We start from the raw sequence: 22,269 nt of genomic DNA, 5'->3' as shown, positions 1-22,269 counted from the left end.
ATACAACAGACCCACAAAATTGTACAAAATGTCTTCAATAAATAGTCCATATATACATCAATATAAATTGTGAGTTAAATATTTCTTAATAATAGTGTTTTGGAATGGATCACAACAGCAAAAATAAAACAAGCACCCTGAGTTGTGTATAATGGTTTTGTAGCATTAAAAAAAAAGTCAAGTGTTCACAGTTCCAAGTGTATAAATTTGCTTCATGCATCCAAGACGTTTTTCTTTGAACAGTGATTGGCTGAAAACAAAAGTCACTCGTTGTTATTGATGGCCGGCGAGGGTTTGCTCCTTATCCCATCTGTGGCGGCCCTGGAGGTCTCAGTCACAAACCTCCGAGGAATCCACAGCGACGTCATGATCCGCACATACTCCTTTCGGAAGTTCCGATTGAGGAGTCCGTAAATGATGGCGTTGAGGCAACTGTTGAAATAGGCCATAAAGTAGCTGACCACAAAGAGCCACTCTGGAACACGCGGAGCCATGACCTCTGGGTCGATGGCCACCACCAGTCCGATGAGATTGAGCGGAGCCCAGCAGATCGCGAACAAAACGAACACCACGAACATGGTGACGAAGTTGCGCAGGTCGCTGGGCCTCACCCTGGAGCGTTCCTCGCTCTTCACCTTCCGCCTCACCTGTATCACCAGAACCCAAATCCTCAGGTAGCAGAAGGTCACCACGCCGATGGGCACCAGGAAGTGAACCACCACCACGACCACAGTGTAGGAGCTGCTGGCAGTCTGCGTGAAGGTGCAGGAGTAAACGCGGGGGTCGTAACTCAGCGACCCCACGAAGAAGTTGGGAAGAATGGCCAGCACAGTGAGCGCCCAGATCAGGGCCACCAACAGCAGCGTGTTCCGGTAGCTGTAGAGACGCCCGTAGGCAAAACTGTGACAGATGTAGCAGTACCGGTTGATGGCGATGCCGGTGATGTTGAAAACGGAGCCGATCACGCTCAGGCCCATTAGGAAGCCGCTGACTTTACACTGGGTGTCCCCCAGAGCCCAGCCGTCGTGGAAGATCGCGTACAACACCAGCGGGTACGGATAGAAAGCAACCACCAGGTCAGCGAAGGCCAGACTGACAACAAACACGTTGCCTGAGCGAAAGAGAGCAAGAGAAAGAGGGCTTGTTACCGTAATAATCTTGTTTTTACCAGCACAATTTGATACTGTTGCCAGATCAATTTGATGTGAATCAAACATAAAAACCATGATTTTAACTTTCACAATTAGCTTTCACATGAATTAAACAAATACACTTTTTAAATTATTAATATTTACTGTAGAATTGTGTAGATATGACTAAACCGATATGAGTATCATCTTGAAGATTCATTTGAGGTTTGGGGTCAGTAAGTTTTTTTTATTATTATTCAACAAGGGTGCATTAAATTGATCAAAAGTAACCGTAAAGAAGACATTTATAATGTTACAAAAGATTTCTAATTCAAATAAATTATTTTGAACCTTCTATTCATCAAAGAATCCTGGAAGAAAAAGTCATATTGATTTCTGAAGGATCATGAAACACAGAACAGAAGACTGTAATGATGTAAGGATGCTGAAAATTCAGATTTGCTATCACAGGGATACATTTTATTTGAAAACATATTAAAATGGAAAACAGCTTTTACATCATTTTCACTGTATTTCTGATCAAACACATGCAGCCTTGGTGAGCATAAGAAACTACTTTCAAAGACAAAACCCAAACATTTGAACGGTAGTACATTGACGCTACGCTTTTTAGTTTTTATGCCAAAACAAAAAAATTTTCATGTATGGTAACTAGCACACATTTTATTTTTTGTGAGCGGTACATGAGAATCATTTCATGCGTTTATGTAAGTAGATTTATGTTGACTATTTCGCAGTATCGTCACTTTCGATGCGCCGTTTCCTGCCTTTGCCCCTCTAAGCCTGTGTGGTGGCACCTAAATTGAATATAGGGGTAAACTCATGTGATTGACAAGTTGAGAACCAGAGAGTAAATGAGAGAGGAAACAAGAATCAAGAAAGATAAAGCTACTGAGCGAAAAGAAAAGAGAAAGGCTGAATCACATCAACTTCAAAAGCATCTCCAGGGAGCGTGAAGCCTTTGATTACACTGTGACAGCAGAGAACACATCGCTCTCTAAAACAATGCACTCTCTTCTAGCCTCTGCCCTCTCACAGTCATCTCATGCATGGTCTGCTCCGTTAAAACGAACAATCCATTTACTCACTTTCTTATGTTAAACAGTCATCATTTACAGATTACTGTATGCATGTAGAAACAGCTGACTTAGTCATCTTATTAGCATAGAGTCCAGATAGCCCAACGCATTCTCACCCCAAGGCGTCACTAAAATGACCATTTTGACCATGCTTCAATATTCGACGCTTTAGGCACCCTTTAACGTCAGTTACATGACGCGATCCTAGGGCGTCATCTTACTGACGCTTTACCTTTAGCGTCAGATTATAGACGCGGGTAGGTTTAGGTCTGGGGTAGGGTTAGGATTAGATAGCGTCATCTAACTGATGTTAAAGTTAAAGCGTCAGTGAGATGACGCCCTAGGATCGCGTCATGTAACTGACGCTAAAGGGTGCCTAATGGTGCGTTCACACCGGACGCGAATAGCGCGTCAGGCGCGAGTGATTTCAATGTGAAGTCAATGCAAAGACGCGTTACGCGCGTAAAAAATTCCTGCGGCGCGAATGAGGCGTAGAGCGCGGCGCGGTAGACGCGAATACGCCTCATTCGCGCGTCAAGTTCGCGCGAATGGCGCGAATTGAGCGTCTGGCGCGTTAAGCGCGAATGATTTAGTTAGTGCTATTTGTGCATTCACGCGTTTGACGCGAATTCGCGTCTGCCGCCCGAGTTGAAAAATCTGAACTTCTGCGTCAATTCGCGCCGCGTTAACCAATCAGGAGCCTAGCTGCTTGCTGCTGTCACGTGGTGAAGTATCTGGATGCTTCAATAAATTATTTTGTAATATATGACTGTGGTTCTAATGCACAACAAAGCAAATATTTTATCACATAAAACTTGATTTCAATATATGAGACATATTCATTTTGCATTGAATGCTATTTATTCCATATCTAGATTATATGAAATATTATTATAATGTAAAGACAACCAACATATAAGTTCGTGTCTGGACAGTGATGTGTGAGAGAGAGAGAAAAATCACAGGACAGATTAATCACTTTTGGAGGCTGGCTTCATTTATTATCAAAACAAAAATAAATGACAGATTAGGTGGATGCGGGCGAGGGTGAACCTCGCGCCGGGCTGTAGAGCGCGGGCTCGACAGGCATAGCTAGACCACTCGAGGCCGAGGGCTTATACGGCCTACGCTGTCCTCATCAGCGTCCTCACCATTAGGTCCACCAAACCTAGCTCCTGGAGCAAATTGTGAAACTCATGAAACCCTCCGGAGGGTCTGGTAGACCCGAGTACAGCGACGATGTCCCCTACGGAGCTGCTTCTGCTCTCCAGAGCATATACGAGCCGTGACTCTCTCGAATAATGCTAATGCTAATGCTCGATAAACATCTAAAAAGATGGCCGCCAACGGGTTTCGAAACTTTCGCCTCCGGATTTCGCCTCTGACGCGCGTAAATTTCGCTTCAAACTTTTGTTTTTACGCGCGTCAATTTCGCCATTGACACGCGAATTAACACAAAGTGGTCAAGCGTCAAACTAGACGCGGTAGACGCGAATTTGACGCGCTATTCGCGTCCGGTGTGAACGCACAGTAAAGCGTCAAATATTGAAGCATGGTCAAAATGATTCCCAAGGCGTCAGTTTCATGATAGCCCTACAGACGCATGCTTGTAAATTGAGGTATCGTTTTCAGAAAGTGATTTCCCAGGTAGAATAATAGAAGCGGAAAGAAGAATCTTATACATGCAAGGTCACATTTTACCCCATGATTAATAGATGTATTTTGCATGAAATAACTAATAATATAAAATAAGTCTATTTTAGGATCAATAACATTTTTGTGCATCGTGATATTATTTTCATGACAAATAAAAAGAACATTTCCCCACTTAACGCATTACCATAATGTGTCAGATATATTTTTTAATTTGTTGTTATAATATTTATTTTTAACTTATAAAATTGTTTATTTATATAATTTAAATCAATACGTAATACTAATAACATCAACTCACATAAACACAGCATGAGTAGTTTAAATACAATTCTGTAGTGGGAATAAGATTTGTCTTACAATAAAGATAACTTTGGGGCAGGGACGTGCACAGACATTTTTGGGGGCAGGGGCTCAAGTGGAAAAAGGGCACTTCTCATAATTATTTAAAAAAGGTTTTAACAAAACGTTAAAAAAATATTGACGCAACTCTGACTTCCTTACCAATTTATTGTAATTCTGTCACATTCACACAATTGTTTCATACTCAACCGATTTCAAAAAAAAAAAAAAAAAAAAATAAGTTCACAGAGACCATGGTCTTCTTTAGTATATCCATAGGTTTATCACAAGAGCAGGCAACAGTAAAGGAAACTATTTTTCTATGCCACTAGTTTCAATATTTAGAATAACTGACTGCACCAAGGAGAGGGACATATTGTCACTAATAATTTGTTCTTCTAAGTTAACCAAAACAAGCTAATCTGCATATTTAAACCTAACATTTCAGGGGAAAAGACTGGAGAAGTTCTGTGGTGATATGCTTTAGTTATTTTGTTTATCCTATTCACCCAAAGTGCCTTGTCAAATCTATGCAAATTAGCACATTGTGATTAGTTAACACCTAATTTGCATATCAATGTGGTGATTGTTATGACATTATTATTGTGATGACACAAATTTGACTGCATTCACCTGTAGTGTATTAGCCTGTATGGCCATGATATATTGCCTTGGAAGTGACAGTGGACAGAAGGAGACAACACAGGTAATGCAATCACACTGATGGTTTATTTACAGGAAGCAGAGAACAAGCAGGAGAAACAGGTAAGCACACACTGAGAGGTTTGGTTGATTGACTCAGCTTGTGGATAACTCTGTTTGTCTTTTGCAGGTGCGTGGCGGACCATGGTGACTGATGATGATGGTGAAGCTGGGCTGAGAACAGGGATCTCAACAGGTGAGCAGAACAGGTAGTCGGGTAAGTTGAGCGGTGAGCAACAAGACCAGACAGTTGATGGTGTGGTCAGTGAGTCACTGCTTAAATACTGTGATGGTGACAGGTGTGATGAATTAGAATTTGGGTTAGGCTGATCGAGTGGGCCTGGTGTAGATGGTGTTGACTCTGTGACAAGTATAGGGCCCTATGAAATCCGTTTTATTTTCTCACAAATTTCGTTTTTTCCGTAAAAAAAAATTTGGACTCCATTTTAATAGTTAAATTAATTTTTAATAAATTAATTGAAATCATTTAAGTTATACAATTTAACAAACGTATACAGTTTAACAAAAATGACATGTTTAGGGCCCTATGAAATATGTTTTATTTTTATTTTTTTCTCAAATTTCTATTTAATTTGACCAAATTCTGTGTTTTCTGTTTTAAGTTTTCTGGATTCCATTTGAATGGTTTAATTAAATTGGAATGATCACAAAGCATCTTTAATTAATTGAATTAATAAAACAACAATTTATTAATTTAAATAAATTTTAATTTCCAACAAAAGTTGTTTTTTTTTGTGTTTTTTTGCAAACAAATGAAGACATAAAACAATAATTTAATTTAACTTTTAATCATATTAAATTAAACAAATTTTTTTGTCAAACAAAGAGCTAAACAATAATTAAAAAGTTTTAATAAATTCTACTGTACAACAGGAATATAGCCTATTTCTGTCACAATTTCAAGTTAAACCGAACTTTTGACGGGTTCCCGTGAAGACCTTTCTGGCCTGTCTGATGTGCCGATGTGTGCTGCGCGGAGAGAGAGTGAGGGCATCCGAACATGACAAAGTCTCCCGACCTGATATTTTTACTTTTATTCAATAAACATATTAGTTTGACAGAGAAGCTGTGCTCAAACAGGAATATACGTATGTATTATTTATATATATATAAGACCCTCAGAAAAAGGGAAGAAAACGGGCAGGTGCTTAAGCCCCCTTTGATGTCTATGTGTGCATGTGCCTGCTTTGGGGAATATGTGCTTAATTATAATAATCATGCTTATTAATCATGCTAATTTTCTTTATGTACAGATTGCTTTTTATTTATTTATTTTTTTCTTTCCTTTTTTGGAGTAAAATGTGATCTGGACATATTCTTGCCGAATTTCATGAGATTCACCTTTAAAAGAATAATAAATAATTGTATCAAAGTCATGAGTGGTGAAGAGCTTTAATCAGGCACACATTTTCCCCTCATTTTCTACAGCTTTTTTGACATCCAGACCATTTTAACATTCAGTCAGTGCCTCTCTCCCTCCCTGCCCTAAGACTCTGGAAGAAACATGAGGGCCATAAAGTAAGGACCCCCATTAATCAAAAAAAATTTTGTTGAAAATTGATGCTGAGCATTTGACATGAATTTCGTCAGATACCACCAATAGAAAAGCGTATACAAACCAAAAAAAAAAGAAAAAATTGACAGGGAGGAAAAGCTGTTTTTCCCCCATCCTTTTCAGCAAATGCCAAAAATCATTCCTGGCACTTCTCAGCATGACATTATAGAGATCATAACCCAATATTCTCTTCTGTTCATCGCTATGGTCTTTAAAAATGATCCCAAAACCTGTTTTGAAATTACACTAACTTTTCTCTTTTCAGCTATTTCCTATTCTTAGCTTTGTTCACAAACGAGCGAAATGATAAACACAATTACCCTGACCTACCTGAGCCCAACCTTTCATCTCTGTGCTTTCTTCTCTTTTCTTTAGACTTTTATCCCCATGCAGCCACTATAATTCAACTTGAGATGAAGCAAAATCAAGGTCATACTGCTGCTCTGTAGGTGAACGTACCATGAAATAATACACAATGAGACTCAGCTGCTATAAATGCCATTTTTGTGTTCACATATAAACCAACCTGTGAGTAACATACACAGGTTTAAAATCTCTAAAGCCAGTTAATGGTTTAACTTCATATACAATCGCTATAAAGGCTAGCCTAATCCTCTTACAAAAGGGCATATGAATGCCTTTTAGTATTTTTATGTTAATAATTGCCTTTGGTCATATTAAAAGCTCCTGTTTACAATCGTATTTCTTTATTTATATACTTTTATCAAAATATGTCCAACATATACAAGAGAAGAGAACCTATATGAGTAATGGGTTTGATTAATGGTGTGTGTGTGTGTGTGTGTGTGTGTGTGTGTGTGTGTGTGTGTGTGTGTGTGTGTGTGTGTGTGTGTGTGTGTGTGTGTGTGTGTGTGTGTGTGTGTGTGTGTGTGTGTGTGTGTGTGTGTGTGACAGAGCGAGACACTGCAATCTTGTCTGAAGTGAATATGTGCATGTGACATGAATGTCTATTTAAACTAAGAGTACAAAGAAATCAAAATTGAGTTGTGTTCATACACCTTTCCACATTCAAGATCATGCACCAGGGTTCCTACACCTTTTGACAAATACATTTTCATGATTTTCTATGACTTTCTTCATTTCTGATAGCTGATGATTTTTTTTTTTTTAAATCTGAGCATAACTGAAAAAAAGGAAATCTTAATGAAAAAGATTTTTAAAAATTGGCTGATAATTGGGAACTCTAATTTAATGGCATATGAATGTCACATTCAACTTTGACAACAATGTCTTTTTTACCATGTCCTGAAAAGTAGCAGTTTTGAACATACAACGTAAATGTCTTTGTCAGGTTTTCTTTCACATTGTAACCTTTCCGAATAGGAAATGACAGAGGAATCTAGGGAAAAGTTGTGGAGACAGAACAGAAGGTAAGGGTTCTTATGTCTAAGTCTCATTATAAAAGCACTTGAGCAGGGTCAGACAGGGTTATGAAACCCTCAGAGTACAGTATAAAATGATACATGCATGCCCTGCTCACCTGTCAAAGACTTTAAGCGCAGAAAAGAAGAGCTACAGCTGTAAGAGACACAGACACCCCTGCTTCAACATGCCCACAAGACTGGTGGCCTTTTTTCCTTTTCCTTACGGATCTGGACAACCTTTGCAAAAAGATTTTGGGAAGCCATGCCAAGTAGCAATATTAAATCTTGACCCTGCCATTTCTAACCAATCGCCATTGAGGAAATCCTTCATTGTGTCCAGGCAGTTCATCCAGACAGGTACAGGAACTCTTGGGAATGAATGACCACACAAATCAACTTAATAAAAGGGAAATAGAGCCAATACAGGGCAGTAGTGCATCCCTCATATAAATGGCTATTTAATCTTTCCTTTAAAAGATAATTAAGTCAATGGTATGATTAATTCACTGTATTTTTTGTTTAGGGTTTTAATCATGAATGTATTTATAAAATTAACCCCTTGTAAAAACCAAAAGGTCAGGAAATATAGCTACTAGAGAGCATAGACAAAAAATGAAGCCAAATCATCAGCAGAAATCCACGCAGTCCTTTCTGACTGATCCATGCAAATCCTATTTGTTTTTCAGACAGCTTCCTGAGTTAAGGCTTCAGGCTTGAAGTATGTCATTGAACTGTCCATGGTGCTGAAACCAAACTCCAGCCATGTCACAGTGCGAATGAAGACAATTCACATTTACATAGCTTTCATTTCAAGTTAACAACACAAACAACTAGCGAGAAGGAGTGCGTTTATATAAACTGAAAAATGCATTCATATGACATGCCATATATACACTACAGTTCAATTATTATTATTTTTAAATGTTTTAACTTCTTTCAAGTCTCTTTTGCTCAACTAGACTCCATTTATTTGATCAAAAACAGTAATATTTATTTAAAATAGCTGTTTTGTGGAAAATGTGATTTTTTTTGGGGGGGGGGGGGGGGGATTCTTTCAAGAATAGACATTTAAAAAGAAATGTCTTTACTTTTATTTCAATGTATCCTTGCTGAATAAAAGTATAATATTTTTTTAAATTTAGGGATTCTATAATTGGAGATACATTTTGCATTTCAAAAGCTTAAGGAAAAAACTGTTCACTAACAGAAATTCTTTCCAGTATCTTATTGAAAACATATTAAATTTTAATAATTTGGTGCTTGCCAAACAGAAGTTACTTTCTTTTCTTTATTTTTCTTTTTACTTTTAACAAAAAAAAAAAACATATTTCTTTATAGTATTGTTTGTAATCTCTGTACTATCAACATTGTTACTCTATCTTGATAACAAAGTTTGACGGTAACATCATATATATATAACCCCAAATGTTGTATATATCCCAGAACTTTTCTTTATTACACAAGAAAGTACGCTATTGGAAGGAAGAATGTGAACAGGATTGACTTGTGCTCTAACATGTTTCATGTTCCTCTTATTAAACCCAAAAGAAAAACCTAACTATGAATGATTTTGCCCAAAATAAAACTTCTTTCAGAGAGTGAAAGGTGATCCATGCGTAATTAGAGGAAATTGAACATCTCCTGTTCTTGCTGAGTATGGCTTATGGTTCACTCTGAGCTCAATTCCACTGGTTCAAGAAGTGTAATTACTAATGGAGGAGGATGACCTTGAGGAACTTCACATGCAGCCTCATTTATGTGCCCATTAGCACAGCATCGGCGCTGTTACTCATAATTGATAAAAGCTGATACCACATGTGACCTCTCCACTGCATATGATTAAGCACCAAGTAAATAAATAATGAATTGAGAAAATGTTACTGCGAATGAATTCAGAATATTGGTGTTGACACAATGATGACAGCGACTATATTATTTTGTTGGCTTGAGAAAGCTAAAACATGCTAGCAGTGTGCTATTTTTTTATTAGAAACATCCTAGCAACATGCTAAAACATGTTAGCAATGTGTTAAATCATGCTAGAAACGTATTAAAACGTGCCGATCCAAACCAGCTTTTACGAATAGGGTGTTGTGTCATTTTCCACTGTGGGGCTGATAACAGAGCTCTTTGGAATGTAATACAAATGCGTCAGACATTGCCTTGGTAATGAAAGAGATTACAGACAATATAAGATATATAGTGACCGCCTTATGGAGGATGATCAGATATTTCTTTTAATTTTATTATTAACTTGCGTTAACCTCGCTCAAACACCGCACTTGCCCAGCTACAGAGAAATGGCAGCCATTCAACAGACAAGTGACCAATCCTGAGTTGTAACATCACTACCCAACCGTGCAGAAAATTATAATATATATATGTGTGTGTGTGTTTGTGTTCATCATTAGAGGAAATAGAGGAATAAAGACAGCAACATCAGGCATTATGCAGACCAAATTCAAACCTGGGTTACTTACAGCTTTCATATGTCATATAAGCATGCGCAATACATTACTGCTTTCAATGTATCATATCTGCAAAATGACCTGATCACAACCATTTATCATTTCAAAAGGTTTTCATCAGTGAGGAGCGTAGCATTAAATGTGTAGTTTCAATGTGTAAAGTATAAACCTTGATCCTGAAAGGTTAAAGTCCTTATCAATATTAACCTCGTTGGAAATTATACTCAGTCCAGCAGTTCAATTTTTTATCCATCTATTATAATATGCAGCAGGATGAAGGACTCGGTCAAGGCAAATTATTGAAACAACTTTTCTGTTCCTTTGGAGTGATATATTCACAAGGTCATTTCACACTAGGTAAAATATGGAAATCATTTTTGGATATGTAGATGAGAATTGTGACATGTTTTTTGTTATATTTTTACAGATTGCAAATTTTGGCAGGGGTCCAGTCTTTGGGGGTATGTGAACTAGGAATGATGAAAAACTGGACTGAGGCCCAAATAGAGCACCAAGGGCTAATCTTAATTGGTACCCGGAAAGCATGCACTCTCGGTAGAACCAAACGACAAGCACTACTGTTGTGCCCTTGAGCCATGGCCACTGCACTTCAAACAGCTCCCCAATGTCCTGAGGCGGCTCTATGATGCTATTACTAGTAGAATCTTTGTAAAACCATCATCATCTTATTTCATTAGCAATTAATAAAATAAACTTACATGAAATAACAGATATTATAGTTGAATTATTATTATGATTTTAATATAAGTAGCTTACTGAAAATGAACCTGCTTATTTCATGAAAATTGCATTTTTGTCCAGATCGTCCACTTCGTCCAGATCGGATTCAAAACAATTCTCAAAACATAGATGGAGTAGATCAAGTCCATCAACACACCCAAAGCTTCACAGTCGTTCCCTCTTCCTGGGTCGACATTTCATTCGGTATAACATTATAGGAAGTTTTGATTTATATGCTGTTTAATGTCTGATAATCAGGTTAGTTTACAAATGTATGCAAAGCTTCCAATGCTGGTTTCTGCTGCTGCTTCGCTTGTTTTCGGATCTGGAGATTCTTTACTATTTCCAAAGATGCTTAATAGCACCCCCACCGTATAAAAGTGAAAACATTGAAAGCCGGAAAATTCCATCAATGGCGGCGGGGAAGCGTCGAGTCATAAATGACGAAAAATTCTGTCAAAGTGTTAATTGGTCATAAAAAAACCAGGATAATTTTCAGTAAGCCATTGTGCCCAAAATAAACTCATGGAATTTCTAATACCTGATCACCCTTTTCAGGTTTACTCTGCGATAACATCTAAACCATCTGTATAATTTCCATTAAATAACACATATATAAATTATACAAAGAGGCTCTCGTCACATTCAAAATATTGCTCTTCCTGCCCTGGAATTTGTAGTTTTCTTCTCAAAGTATAACTGCTGCCTGAGTTTCATGTCATTCTGCCAACACAAATTGAAAAAACTATACAGTATATCCCACTTATATCAAACCACACCGGCTCCTTCTCTACAATCCACCCTGTGATCAGACAGCCCCCTCTGAACCTCTGTTCCTTCCAGCCAAACACTATTACATCATTCAGCCACATAAAAAACAATATCCTCGTTGAAGGTCTGTCAAAATGTCAACATGTTGACCTTTGACTCCTTCAAAGTGAATCAGAGGAGTCATGGAGTAATGTAAATAAAATGTCTCAGATTATGTTATGTAACTGCAAACAGCAGAATAAACGTCACAGAGGTTCATCTTCTCCGGCTGTGGTGAAGATATACGTGTGTGTGTGTGTGGTGGGTTTGCTTAATTTGTCTTTTTTTTTCTGAAGAGAGTGGCTTTTAATTTCATGCTGATGTAAAAGTAAAGCTTTAAAGGTTTAAAATGCTTTAGTCATGCAATCTTTGATCAGATCAAACTTGGGGTTCATGAAATTCAGATTGTGTGCCTCAGTCCACAATTCCCAATGATCAAATGATTTAGTCAAGAGCTTTGCATTATTATCACTGGATGTAGGGGGTAGAATGATGGATTTCGTTAAAGTAAAGTGATCACATCATGCCCCAATGTATACGCATGCATAAATGGATCTCGAAAATCTTGACATGCAGCACTTTTTTTTTTGCCTGGTCTCTGGTTTGTGAAATCAGGAAGGATGGGTTTGAAGATCATGGTGATGCCACACCCTGCCTGTCCATGTTTTGCTGTTTTATCTCATGCCAAGGTAATGTCAGCATGCAGCATGTAAAACAGAACATTTACCTAGAGAGCAAAGTAAAATTTGCAAAGCTGAGAAACCCGTCAGCGTCAGTTTAGTTCTGTTTAATTTAACATGCTTTCTTTTTTGTGCATTTGTTTGGCATTTCCACAAAAAAAAAATTTGTGGTTGAAATAGGGAGGAAAAAGTGTTCTTGAGCAAGATCGCGAGTGACACCAGATTACTGTCATTGCAACAATCCAACTGCAAGACCTTTGGTTTAAAGTGTCTGCTGAATGATACATCCTGAGACAACAACATCATGGTCCAGTGAGTATCAGGGCTGTGTCTGTTAAATTGGACGGAGACAGAAAGGGTGGACAAATATTTGTTTCATGCATTCAAATCCAAGCATCTTTCAAAAAGTTTAAAAGAGGCTGCCATCTTGAGAACAGACTGGCAGCGACAAACAGTTACTGCAGTGAACCTATCAAGTAAACATGAAAGCGAAGCCGAAACTCTGTCTCTTATTTGAACCTGCAGTAGAGCGAAACAAGAACTGAATACAAACCGTTTGGTAGATTTCTTTTTCTACCCGTAAAATTTCAAATTCCTCCCTGGGCAATGACATTTGCTGGTACATCAGTGAGGGAAAGACTGGAAATAAAATATTTTTAAAAAAGTGAAAGAAGGAATAAGGACATGATCAAAGTTCTATTACATTGGTGAATTCCCTTTTGACACATGCTCTCCTGGTGCCACTATAGCTCAACTGGGCTGAGTAGATTGAATATAATTATATGATCTAATCTAAAACCTCTTGAAAAAACAAGCCAAATTCAGTAAGGGAGATGCAAGCACTCTTTCACAGGGGATGTAATAGACAAAATAATTTAACATTTACTGGGTCATTCATGTTATGAAGTACACTTTCGTGTCCCTATCATACAGTATCGTTCAAAAGGTCAGTGGGATATTGTTTTAATGTTTTCGAAAGAAGTCTGTTAATCTATTTTTTTAATTAGATCAAAAATAGTTTTAAAAGTAATATTGTGGAACATTATTACAATTTCAAATAACTGTTTGCTATTTTAATATATTTAAAAATGTAATTTATTCCTGTGATGGCAAAGCTGAATTTTCAGCAGCCATTTTTTCAGTTTTCATTGTCGCATGATCATTCAGAAATCATATGAAGATTTGGTGCTCAAATAACATTTCTTACCATCAATCAATGTTGAAAAGAGTTAGAAACATTAAAAATGTCTTTACTTTTATGTTTGATGAATTTAATGTGTCCTTCCTTGCTGAATAAAAGTATTCTTTTAAAAAAATATATATATTACTAAAAAGTAATGTTTGTCAAAATATACCAAATAAAATATTACTTTAAAATTTCTCCCTAATATCACAAATAACTGAACATAAATGTGAAACTAAATATTTTCACAGGGTTGCAATGTCTCTGGGTCCTATTGATTAACTTATGGCATAAAAATATTCCAAATGTTTCACTGTTTCACTGTTTTTCACTATAAGAAATGTTTACTTGGTATTTTTGTCTTGTTTTCCAGTACAAATGTCTAAACATTCTTAAATCAAGACACATTTACTTGAGAAGCAAAATGGCTTAAGAAATTAAGTCTTGTTTACTGAAAATTTGATCAGAATTAGTGAGTTTATGCTTAAAAGAAGAAGAAATATCTGCCAATGTGGGTTCAGAAAAAGAATTAAACACTGTTAAACACTTAATTTTGATGATTCTTTCATTAAACAAGACTTAATATCTTAAGTCATTTTGCTTCTCAAGTAAATGTGTCTTGATTTAAGAATGTTTTGAAAGAATTTGCTGTGTTTCCATTCTCTAATTGAATTGTTTTAAGCAAAAAAAAAAAAAAAAAGTTTTCTTGAGAATAGTGTTTTGACTAATAATCATTTTATATTACCGGTATAATTCCCTTTCTATCTTGATATTTCATTAAATTCCTTTCATTAAACTATAATGACATCGTTCAGGAAGTGACATTATGTAACATTATGTTGTATTTGTTGTTTTATCTCTAAAACAATCCATGAAATGATATTATCAAATTTTCAAAAGAGCCATGGGCAAAAAAATATCAAAATGTACTACCTTTTTTTTTTTAGCTTTTAGCATGTTCATTTAATCACTGCTGTGCAAATAAGTTATGCTTAAATGCCTGACCTTGAAAAGTTGATTTTCATAGATATAAAGTTCAAATTGTATTGTATAACAAGAAAGAGCCTACTATTTTGAAAATACTAGAAAAACAGCGAGGTTGACTTCTTACCAGAGACCTGAGGTTATCACTCTCAGGAACACACAACAGAAAGCGCAGAAAATCATCTGCTACATACCAGTCCTAAAGGCCTTGTGTTTAAAATCCTTGGTATTGAATGCCTTTAAAGTGCCTAAAAAATCTATGCGTTGCTTGCCTCAGAGTAGACCCTAGCCACATTAAACTTTGTAGCTTCTGGAAACAGTTTTACTGCCCTGTGAGGAGGGTGTCCAGGCACTAAATAACAGCAGGTGGGCTGCTCTCTCCCTCTCTGAACACTGTTCAGACAGTCTTCAGCCTGCAATGCCTCCAATTCACAGCTCTCCAGTCCAAACCCACCTTCTAACAGAATTGCCCAAGGGTCCTAAATGCACAAAGAGTTCAAAACAGATATAAAAGGGATTTGGATTTGTAAGAATGGCAGTCTTTCTTTGAAAGGTTCTGTTCTTCCTTTCTTTCCCACTTCTTCTTGAGTTTCTAAATGTCAGACAAACAAAAACTCATCCGCATTGCTATTGGTGTTAATTTCTTTGGTCTCCCTGCGTCTGTGTCTGCCCGCGTGATAGGCAGAAGAGAGAGAGAGAGAGAGAGAGAGAGAGAGAGAGAGAGCAGATATACACCTTATACGAGAAGCACCACAGATGCTGAGAGGCTTTGACAACTCTGTGGATGGACACTGACCCGATTTAGGTTTAATCATGCATAGCCCTGTGGCCGAGAAATAAGCATGAATGCACAAACTTCCCTCCGAACACAAACAAGGACCAAACACAATATATCTCTAAAGATTCCTTAAAGGAATAGTTCACCCAAAAATGAAAATCATTCATCCCTATGTTGTAAAAGATAAAATCTATTTTTTTTCTTCAGTTGAAAGCAAAAAGAGACAGCAAAAAGTGTGGAACAGAGCAAAACACACACACCCACACACACACACATACACACACAGTGCACAATCGCAATAATATATATATATATATTTTTAAGAAATTATTTTATTCAGCACGGGTGCATTAAATTGATCAAAATGCAGTAAATATTTTACACTGTTATAAAAAAATATTTCAAACAAATGCAGTTTTTTTTTACTTTTCTATTCAATCCAGAAAAGTCTGGGGGAGGGGGGATTGGTGTATCAGGGATACACAGAAATATTAATATTATCATTATTTAACCATGCTAATAAAAAATTATTCTTCTTGAGCAGCAAATCAGCATCTGGCACTGAAGACTGGAGTAATGATGTTGAAAATTCAGCTTTGCATCACAGGAATAATTTTTTTTTTATATATATTAAATACAAACATTTACTTTAAATGGTAATAATATTTTACAATATTATAATTTTATAATTTTAATCAAACAAATGCAGCCTTAAGAGATATTTTTAAAAACATGCAAAATTGAAACAATGTCAGGGTGAGTAAATGATGACAGTTTCCTATCCCTTTAAGTCCAAATATGAATCTGAACCTCAGATCTCTGACTTAATCAAAACTTACAGCTAACATCATACCAGTCACAGTCATTTAGCGATCTCTAATCTTCTCCAAAGTCTTGGCTTCATGTCAAGCCTAAAGTCTTATTTTGTCTGACTTCAAGCTAAAATGATAAGAATACACTTCCCCAAACACAGCACAGAAACACTCAGTCTGTCTCATTTTCATGGTGTCCTGTGGCTTGCGATGCCATATTCACCACACACATACCTCAATGCTCACAAACATGTGCTGACGGTCATGCTGACTACTAACATCCATACTCATGTGGCAGAGCAGGGGCCTGCCAGGAAACTGACTTCACTTGGCACTCAACCTCCTTTCTAGAAACACGATTACATAACCTCACAGGGGACAGTGCAAGGGAGAGGCGCCAACGGACAGAGATCCTCCAGAAGCCCTGGTCGCCACGTGCCTTCAAATGACAGCTGTACGAGTAACCCTGAATGTGAACTCGACATGGAAGTCTGATTAATAAAGCATGGCATCAGTTCTAGATACTATAAACGGAGAAGCGAAACACATGGAGAGAAAGAGAAAGAGTCTTTTTATCCAGTCTCTTTCATACCCGTCCTCTCATTAGAATGTGCTTCGTTATCGTAAAAGATTTTTTTTTTGCCAGTCATAAATCTTTTATCTCCATGCTTCATATGGGGTGATTACAAGGTGAATCTGCACACAGGATTCTGGAAACATACAATTCCACTTCTGAAGACACTTGCAGGCTTTCAGTTTCCATTGTTTCTCAGCTCTCTGCCCTTGTTAGTTCACACAGCGCACACCACTAAATATCCCATTTTCTCTGTGCAGTTTCGTGGTGTTTTAAAGCCTCTTTGGGTGTTAGTGACAGTGTTATTACTTGTGTGAGATGCCTGATTGGCCCCAGTAATGACAAAAGGCTGAAAGATGAAGAAACAAATTCTCCTCCTTCAGAGAAGATCCACTCAGGCGAGAGGCGAGAAGACAGCGGCAATCGCAGCGGCCATCGGGGGGAAAAACCACGTGCAAAATCTGACAGCATTCATACTCAATCTAATGAGCTGGTGATGCCACCTCCATGTGCTTGAATAGCTTTGGAAGGGGAAGGCAGAGAGAGTCAGGAGTGTCTATCAGAAAGAGGGTGATATAAGACTGCTAGTGCGCCTTTGAAGCAGACAGGTCTGGCTCTTGCTCAATGCGAAAAAGCATGAGCTTTGAAGCGAGATCTTGTGTCAGTGCTCTCCACGCTTACACTCCTGGGTCTAAGTCTAAGTCTAAACACTAAGCTTTTATTTGTCTTAACCATAAATTATTGGTCAGCAAATTAGCCACATTTAAACAAATGCACTTAAAAAGGCATTGCTGTCTTTGGAAAACATCAAAGACAGAATTAAGTTTTGGGCAGAAACACGAGTTGGTGATGCTCCAGAGCGGTGTCTTTGAAAATCTGCTGAGAAATATAATAATAAATGCATCTCTACCACAGTGAAGCATGGAGGAAGAGTGTCATTGAGTGCGGAGCCTTTTCAGCTACTTCACTGTAAAAAGCCATTTAATGCTTTGGAGTAGAGGAGAATATTGCATGAATGGCTTGCTTCCCACAAATGAAAAGTTGTTATCTGAGGAATGATCAGATGTTATTTTTTTTAACGAGACAATGCTCTTGTCCAAATTGCAAAGACAACCAAGAAGTGGCTTGAGAACAAGTCCATCAGGATCATGTTTTGCCCTGATCAGTGTCCAGATTTGGACCCTAGTCAAATTTGGTCTCACATTAAACTCAAATGAACTGGGAGACATTTTTCAACTACTCATGAACTGTTGTAAGCCATTAACATTGAGTGGAACAACACTGGCTCTTCTTCCTGTAAAAAGCTGTCTGTGAATTGTGGAAGGCTATTCTGTGCTAAGTTACTTTATCTACAGTATTTGTGTAATTCTTGCTAATTTCCTGACCAGTGATTTGCGATTAAAATGGTTAAGACCACTAAATATTTTGCCATTTTTGTCTTGGCCCAGGAGTGTATGTCCCTGCAGATGCGCAAACTGTCAAGGGGTTCTGAATGCAGTCCCACTCAGTTGCATCAGTGGTGTGTGGAACGACCCCACAAACACTCACATGCATATACACACATTGTCAAAGACACTGAAAGAGCTTAAATATATCTCTCCTCTGAATCCTTGAGTGTCATACATCACAACTCCTGCAGCAGTTTGACTCGTTCAATTGTTCGACTGTTCCCCTAAAAAATTTTTTTTAGACAGGATTATGTGTGAAAACACACTTTGTTCATGTGTTAGGGGGTCATTCGAGTGGGTAATTAGGTTTAACATCAATTCAAAAACATCAAACGCATCCATTTACAATTAAATAAAAGGTCTAACAAGGCTCAGAAGGGTGCCAGATTTTTCATTGATGTACACATCCAGTTATGCCAACAGTCATAATTCTTTGAAGCCCAAACTGCTGAGAGTGATAAGCTGCTGTAAATTTTTCATGCCATGGTCAAGGTGAGGTGATCTTAACACAACCTTAAGCTCAGACTTAAAAATGCTGAAACAAGGTGTTTCTCCCCAAAACTGTGAAGAACTTGTGAGTGACAAAAATATTGATATGGTTGCTGGAAGTCTCAATTTCTTTATGCATGAGCACATTCAGTGCTAAAATGTTGCCTTTTAATTAAAACAAACTTTTAGCTGTCTACTTCCAAAACAAGCTGACTTAAGACTTGCTGTTTGGGTATGGTTACATATGATGTTTTGCCCATTTCAAGACATTTTCTTTTTACCAATATAATGTAATTCTCCACTAACACTATGTAAACACTCTGATGTTAGTAAATTAATCCATAATTCAGGAGTGAGGTAAATCAGATAGCCTACGTGTAAATGGTTTACATTTAACTAACTCAAAACCCTAAAACACAGGCGAGCATCTCGGAGAATAGATGCACGTTTTTTCACCATGTATAATTTACACTTAAGGCAGCATGTCAAATGAGATTCGAGTCAAGTAAAGGGGAAACAAGTCATTTAGTACATTATTCATTTACTGTATCACCATTCGCTGGCGCGTGAATCACTTTATCAATGAAGAGCGCACGCACGAGCGTTTAGCCCATAAAGATAAATGAAAGCTCACCAGCATTTCTCAGTTTCCGATTTCTGAACACCGAAATGATGACTAACAGGTTACCCAAAACATCCACCACAGTGGTGAAGATCAGCACGCTGGCCAGCACCGCTATTGCCCAGGCGGGACGCGCGCTCGAACCCAACGCGCGACCGACGTGCCCCAATTCTGTGCTGTTCGTCAGAAAGGCGATATTTTCTGGCATCCCGGAACAACTTGTTCTCCGAGGTTTGGTTAGTAAAGTTATTCACGGAACCTGAGGAAGTAAATAGAAAAACTTCAGAACGGACCGCGCCTATTGAAGTAAAAGGGTAGCCTATATATTTGAATATATTGTATCTTTTCGTTGTACTGGTATTTCCCATACTTGTAAAAAGCGAGTCATTCCAGCTGCCTTATAACAGAAGTTGGGAACAGTTGAGCCATGAATCTGTGTCGCCTGTGGTTGATCAGCGCGTCCCTCATTCCTCTCTCCAGATCGAGATAGAGTCCGTCTCAACATCTTCTCAGCACCTCAAACTCATTTCTGTCTTGTAGTTCAGTTTTTTTTGTCTAGCGCGAATGTTCACCTTGCTTGCTTCATCCTCACCTTAAAACTAATAAGGAACACGACAGTCTTGGCGCCGTGTTGCCCCATGGCGACCGTTTCGTTCGCTCCAAGTTATTTTTTAAAGCAGCTGCTCGGAATTGTAAATCCAGCTCGTGATCAGAGGAGAAGCTGGCTAGATGATTGGCTCGCGCTCCGAACTGAGGCAAACCACGCGCAGCGCATCTCTTATTTGCGCGGGAGTTGTCATAACAACTCATGTGCTGCGCTCGCCTCAAAAATATATACGGACATGGTCTCAGGCAACAAGGCTGGCAGTGGTGGTTATGTGTTATTTTAAATATAAAAGTGTTTCAGGTAAACAAAATGTACTTCTTGTGGTGACATAAATTGGTTTTATTCGTCAGAAACATGACGGAATCAAACTGTTTACATTAAGTTACAACAAGTAGCCTAATTTTAAGGAAATTAGGTAAATAGATCCTTGAGGTAACAATTTTAATACTTTTTACATTGTTTACAACTAGCCTACATAAATAGCACCTTAAATGGGCATGCGTTAAAGACTAGGTCAAAGTGCCAGTTTTTAACCCAAAGGATGTCAAAAAAGACAACTGAGGTCTTATACATAGCCTACTACACTGAATTTTCACGTCACGTCAGTTCAACTTAGAAATTTTACTTAATGTGGTAACATCTACAATGACTGGGTTTGTTGAAGTGAAAGATATCATTTAAGATTACTGATTGTAGCTGAGTTCAACCAACCTGAAAACTGGTTTTGTTGAAATTAAATAAATGATTTAAGATTACTGATTATAACTGAATTCAACCAACCTGAAAACAAGGTTTTACTGAAGCATAGCCTAACTGTCAGTAGATAACCTGATTTCTCCTGCAAAATTACTTGATAAGTTTGATATAATCTTTTTTGTTTTATATGATGAAAGTCCTTTTCCACGTTGATGTAAATATACTCAAAGAATAATTCATTACCCTGTTTAATTTAATAAGACATTTTTACACACAGCTTAATTTGGCCTTTAGTCCAAATTAATCAGTCTAGTTGGATTAACAGTGCCGTTCATCATTACGCATACTTATTTTTTTTTTCTAAAACAGATCAGAAAGGATTCATTACAAGTCCTAATAAACATGGAATGTAATCACGTATTTTTGGAATCCATTCTCTGTAGCCTTTTTTATTTTATTTTATTTTATTTTTTATTTTTTTATTTTCCTTTTTTGCCTTAAAATATGTTGTTTAATTCCATTTTCCACACAATACATAATTATTACATCATAGAAATAGCATAACCCCAAAGGAAAAACATGACCTTCAAAATTCATTTCCCCATTTCATCCCAAAAGTAAAAAAAAATAATCTGAGAATTAGTTGAACATTGACATTTCTTAAGTATTTCCATAAAGGAAAGAGTTTTCTCTTAACACATAGTACCTAATTGAAACACAGCTTGAAGAGACCACTATTTCCGCTGGTATATCATATCCTTAAGCAAGAAATACACTCACCTAAAGGATTATTAGGAACACCATACTAATACTGTGTTTGACCCCCTTTCGCCTTCAGAACTGCCTTAATTCTACGTGGCATTGATTCAACAAGGTGCTGAAAGCATTCTTTAGAAATGTTGGCCCATATTGATAGGATAGCATCTTGCAGTTGATGGAGATTTGTGGGATGCACATCCAGGGCACCGAGCTCCCGTTCCACCACATCCCAAAGATGCTTTATTGGGTTGAGATCTGGTGACTGTGGGGGCCATTTTAGTACAGTGAACTCATTGTCATGTTCAAGAAACCAATTTGAAATGATTCGAGCTTTGTGACATGGTGCATTATCCTGCTGGAAGTAGCCATCAGAGGATGGGTACATGGTGGCCATAAAGGGATGGACATGGTCAGAAACAATGATCAGGTAGGCCGTGGCATTTAAACAATGCCCAATTGGCACTAAGGGGCCTAAAGTGTGCCAAGAAAACATCCCCCACACCATTACACCACCACCACCAGCCTGCACAGTGGTAACAAGGCATGATGGATCCATGTTCTCATTCTGTTTACGCCAAATTCTGACTCTACCATCTGAATGTCTCAACAGAAATCGAGACTCATCAGACCAGGCAACATTTTTCCAGTCTTCAACTGTCCAATTTTGGTGAGCTCTTGCAAATTGTAGCCTCTTTTTCCTATTTGTAGTGGAGATGAGTGGTGCCCGGTG

At 37.7% G+C, this 22,269-nt stretch overlaps 1 protein-coding gene across 2 annotated transcripts; it reads right to left on the bottom strand.

The window, feature by feature from the left end:
* Positions 1-228: 228 nt before the first annotated feature.
* Positions 229-20,233, bottom strand: mtnr1bb (melatonin receptor 1Bb). Of its 2 annotated transcripts, XM_056247755.1 has the most exons (3): positions 19,848-20,233; positions 19,490-19,736; positions 229-1,111 (listed from the first exon to the last, which is right to left on the bottom strand). In XM_056247755.1, the coding sequence occupies exons 2-3, from the start codon at positions 19,683-19,685 to the stop codon at positions 264-266; spliced, it is 1,044 nt and encodes a 347-aa protein (XP_056103730.1). In that variant the 5' UTR covers positions 19,686-19,736; positions 19,848-20,233; the 3' UTR covers positions 229-263. The 2 variants fall into 2 exon arrangements, with proteins under 2 accessions (XP_056103730.1, XP_056103729.1); XM_056247754.1 differs by having other exon boundaries at positions 19,490-20,233.
* Positions 20,234-22,269: the final 2,036 nt, after the last annotated feature.

The sequence above is a fragment of the Rhinichthys klamathensis genome, unplaced genomic scaffold, assembly GCF_029890125.1.
Source record: "Rhinichthys klamathensis goyatoka isolate OS25496 unplaced genomic scaffold, OSU_Roscu_1.1 h1tg000050l_1, whole genome shotgun sequence".
NCBI lineage: Eukaryota > Metazoa > Chordata > Actinopteri > Cypriniformes > Leuciscidae > Rhinichthys > Rhinichthys klamathensis.
Note: the sequence above shows the minus strand (reverse complement) of the source record. Positions and strands in the feature narration are given on the sequence as shown.